The sequence below is a fragment of the Gymnoscopelus braueri genome, assembly GCF_963280865.1.
Source record: "Gymnoscopelus braueri genome assembly, chromosome: 13".
NCBI lineage: Eukaryota > Metazoa > Chordata > Actinopteri > Myctophiformes > Myctophidae > Gymnoscopelus > Gymnoscopelus braueri.
The window spans coordinates 2856353-2860292 of record NC_137615.1 but is presented as its reverse complement, the minus strand read 5'-3'; the positions used below and the strand labels follow the sequence as shown (position 1 = coordinate 2860292).

Genomic DNA, 3940 nt, shown 5'->3' with positions numbered 1-3940 from the left:
GCCCCCGTTTAACACCATAAAAGGCGTGCGTTGAAGGGCCGTGTGCAACATGCAACATGAAGACTAAAGCATTATAGTGCGCAGTACGATGGTGTCACTTATCAAAAAGGGCAGATCTACAAGCTGTCGACGCTTCACATGGCGATGCCAGGCTGTGAGCTAAGTAAGTCTCTCCTGATATGGATCGTCAGCGGAAAGGTTTGTAAATAAAGTGTTGCTCTCGTGTGTAGATGAGACAATGTTTTTTACAAATATAGAATAAAAATGTAGTTAGCAGCGACGTCACAGGACCAAACAGTACGCTAATAAAGCATGGAAGGATATCTCACACACACACACACACACACACACACACACACACACACACACACACACACACACACACACACACACACACACACACACACACACACACACACACACACACACACACACACACACACACACACACACACACACACACACACACACACACACACCTTGATGGGTCCCGTGCTGAATTGGATCTTCCTATTGGCCGGCGGAGACTCCTCCTCCTCGGGCAGCCCGTCGATCTCGTGGCAGCTGCTGATTGGTTGGTACGGCCGCTCGTCTTCGTCGTCGTCCTCCTCCTCGTCCTCCTCCTCGTCCAGCTGGCTTCCTGCTGAGTCGCTGTAGGCGCTGATGTCCACCATGTCTCCTTCTGACACCTCCTCCCTCCTCCACTCCTCTCCTAACTCCTCCTCTCCTAGGAGATAAGATAAGGTCAGATCCTCCACTCCTCTCCTAAGCAGCGGTGTAAAGTAACTAAGTACATTTACTCAAGTACTGTACTTAAGTACACTTTTGAGGAATTTTTTACTTTACTGGAGTATTTCCCATTTTCAGTACTTTTACTTCTACTCCACTACATCTCAGAGGCAAGTATTATACGTTTAATCCACTACAATTATTTGAAAACTTTAGATACTAGTTACTTTGTAGATATAAATGATTATATCATAAGACATACATTAACCACTTATTTTATACATAGGCTATTTGAAAATAGCAGATCTACAAGCTCACAACACGTCGCATTGCGACGCGTTGTGAGCTTGTAGATCTGCTATTTTCAAACATTTTAGTACTTTTACTTTTGGTACTTTAAGCACATTTTGATGCCAATACTTTTGTACTTTTACTCAAGTAACATTTTGAACACAACATAACTTAAGATCCTCCACTCCTCTCCTAACTCCTCCTCTCCTATAAGATAACTTAAGATCCTCCACTCCTCTCCTAACTCCTCCTCTCCTATAAGATAAGTTAAGATCCTCCACTCCTCTCCTAACTCCTCCTCTCCTATAAGATAACTTAAGATCCTCCACTCCTCTCCTAACTCCTCCTCTCCTATAAGATAAGTTAAGATCCTCCACTCCTCTCCTAACTCCTCCTCTCCTATAAGATAACTTAAGATCCTCCACTCCTCTCCTAACTCCTCCTCTCCTATAAGATAACTTAAGATCCTCCACTCCTCTCCTAACTCCTCCTCTCCTATAAGATAAGTTAAGATCCTCCACTCCTCTCCTAACTCCTCCTCTCCTATAAGATAAGTTAAGATCCTCCACTCCTCTCCTAACTCCTCCTCTCCTATAAGATAACTTAAGATCCTCCACTCCTCTCCTAACTCCTCCTCTCCCATAAGATAACTTAAGATCCTCCACTCCTCTCCTAACTCCTCCTCTCCTATAAGATAAGTTAAGATCCTCCACTCCTCTCCTAACTCCTCCTCTCCCATAAGATAAGTTAAGATCCTCCACTCCTCTCCTAACTCCTCCTCTCCCATAAGATAAGTTAAGATCCTCCACTCCTCTCCTAACTCTCCTAAATTATTGTATTTCTCCACAGTCCCCCATCTGAATTAAAAAATAATATATAATAATCCAAATATTATTTCACTTTTTCTTCTCAATATTTTTTTGAAAATAGGCGATCTACAAGCACGTCGCGAATGCGACACGCTTGTAGATCGCCTATTTTCAATTAGACAATGTACTGTATACTATAGGTTTTAAAAAAATGCTCAGGTAGCCTAGTCGCTACTTATTTGCTTATTTCTCTCACAAAATCTGGCAACAGTGGTTCTACGGCTCTGCACCAGAGCCGACGTGAACCATGACTTTTTGTCGTTTCCCCCGTATCGCATGTTTACACGGAGATGGGAGGCGCAGCGTTTTCAAAGATTTCCACTCTGGAAGGTAGTGATGTGCGGGTCGGGTTTTCTCATGACCCGCCCCTCCCCGCCACGGAACCCAACCCGCCTCAACCCGCCCCGCGAACCCATATATAAATCTATGGCTCAACCCGGACCTTGAGCCCCGCGGGTCGTACCTATAATTCTGTAAAATCATGAAGGTTAGAAAATAATCTTCAAGTATACACCCCAAGTGTATTCAAACAGTTTTATTCTTATTCTTATTAGGAATAAAGACAAAACAAGAGCATGTGATATTTTTTTTTTTTTGCGTGTGAGAGCGGCTGACCCGCTCACCCACAGCCCTCATAATTGCCTCTGAAATCGAGTTTTCACTTTGTTGCGGTTTCAACCCCCGAAAACGCTGTCGTCGTCTAAACGGACGGCACATCTGATACATATATATATTTATTTATTTTTTACCAACATTTTTATCCCACGATTTTGCATCCCCATTTTTTTTTCACCCAGTGCCAATTGTCTAAGTAATCCTGGGCGCTACACTCCCTCTGCCAGCCTAGGGAGAGCCCAGAGCCGAGCTCATGCCTCCTTCAATGCATGAGAGCTGGCAGGCCGCTTCTTATCACCTGCCCCCCCCCTGATGTTTTATTTTGCCGTTTTCTCTAGAGAGCGTTGTGGTCTAAACGGGGCCTCAGTCAGTGAGTCAGTAAGGGAGCGGGTTGGAACTGGCCCAGGGTACGGTTTGTACGATAATTACGATCAGGGGCGGCCTTAATGATCTGGGGGCCCGTTGCAAGAGCTCATATGGGGGCCTCATATGCACCCCCCCCCCCCCCCCCGCAAAAAAACTGAACTGGACTGGACTGAAGTTGGTTTGCTTCCACAATCCATAATGATGCATTTTCGAACTAAATTAATTAGCCTATCTGCACTTCCACCATGGACAGACAGCTAAAACAACTCACTCACATGATTCACTTGAGCTGAGCCCTGATTCAATCAGATCTACATCCTCTTCTTGCATGAAATTCTTGGACGTCGGCCAGCTAGAGGCTTATTTTTTGGGGGGGCCCCCTGAGGTTGGGGGCCCGTTTCAATTGAAACGGGTGAAACATAGGAAAGGCCGCCACTGATTACGATCATCCCTACCTTCCTCCTCCTCCTCTCCCTTCCTCTCTGGCTCCGCCTCCTGGGCGGTGGTGGGAGGAGTTTCTCTCTCTCCGTTCTCCAGGGGGGCGTGGTTCTCCAGGGGGGCGTGGTTCTCCAGGGGGGCGTGGTTCTCCAGGGGGGCGTGGACGTCGGCCTGCACCAGGCGGGACGCCGCAGGCTCCGCCCCCTCACCGCTGCCGGGTCGAGGCTCCGCCTCCCGGCCGGCCGGCGGGCTCTGATTGGTGGGTTGAGCTGTGGGCGGGTCCACTCTGCTCCTCTGTGATGCAGGAAGCTCCTCCCTCTCGGAACCCTGCGACACGCCCCCTTCCTCTCCTTTACCTGGAGGCCCCGCCCTCACCTGAGAGAGAGAGAGAGAGAGAGAGAGAGAGAGAGAGAGAGAGAAAGAGAGAGAGAGAGAGAGAGAGAGAGGGAGACACAGAGAGTCAGACAGACAGACAGACACATAGAGACATTGTTTTTCTTTTAAAGAGGGTGTAAGTGATATTATTTTGTTAAAATAAGTGTCAAATATCTCTATATTGTGATAGTAATCATTACTATAGAGTGTTTGTTCAGTAACAGGAGTCTCCATGTCTCTCCAGCTCTTTAATAAAC

At 46.9% G+C, this 3940-nt stretch overlaps 1 protein-coding gene and 1 pseudogene across 2 annotated transcripts in view; both read right to left on the bottom strand.

Annotated features, from left to right (window-relative positions):
* LOC308097960 (parvalbumin beta-like) overlaps positions 1-3940 on the bottom strand; it is a 212342-nt pseudogene that overhangs the window by 65385 nt on the left and 143017 nt on the right. The gene's annotated exons all lie outside the window — the stretch shown is intronic.
* The window catches only part of ppp1r9ba (protein phosphatase 1, regulatory subunit 9Ba), a gene marked incomplete at its 3' end in the record, with an annotated part of 62084 nt that overhangs the window by 36280 nt on the left and 21864 nt on the right, over positions 1-3940 (bottom strand). The window contains 2 exon segments of the mRNA XM_080448087.1: positions 480-727; positions 3326-3683. Of these exon segments, the coding sequence (XP_080304213.1) occupies positions 480-727; positions 3326-3683 (606 nt within the window).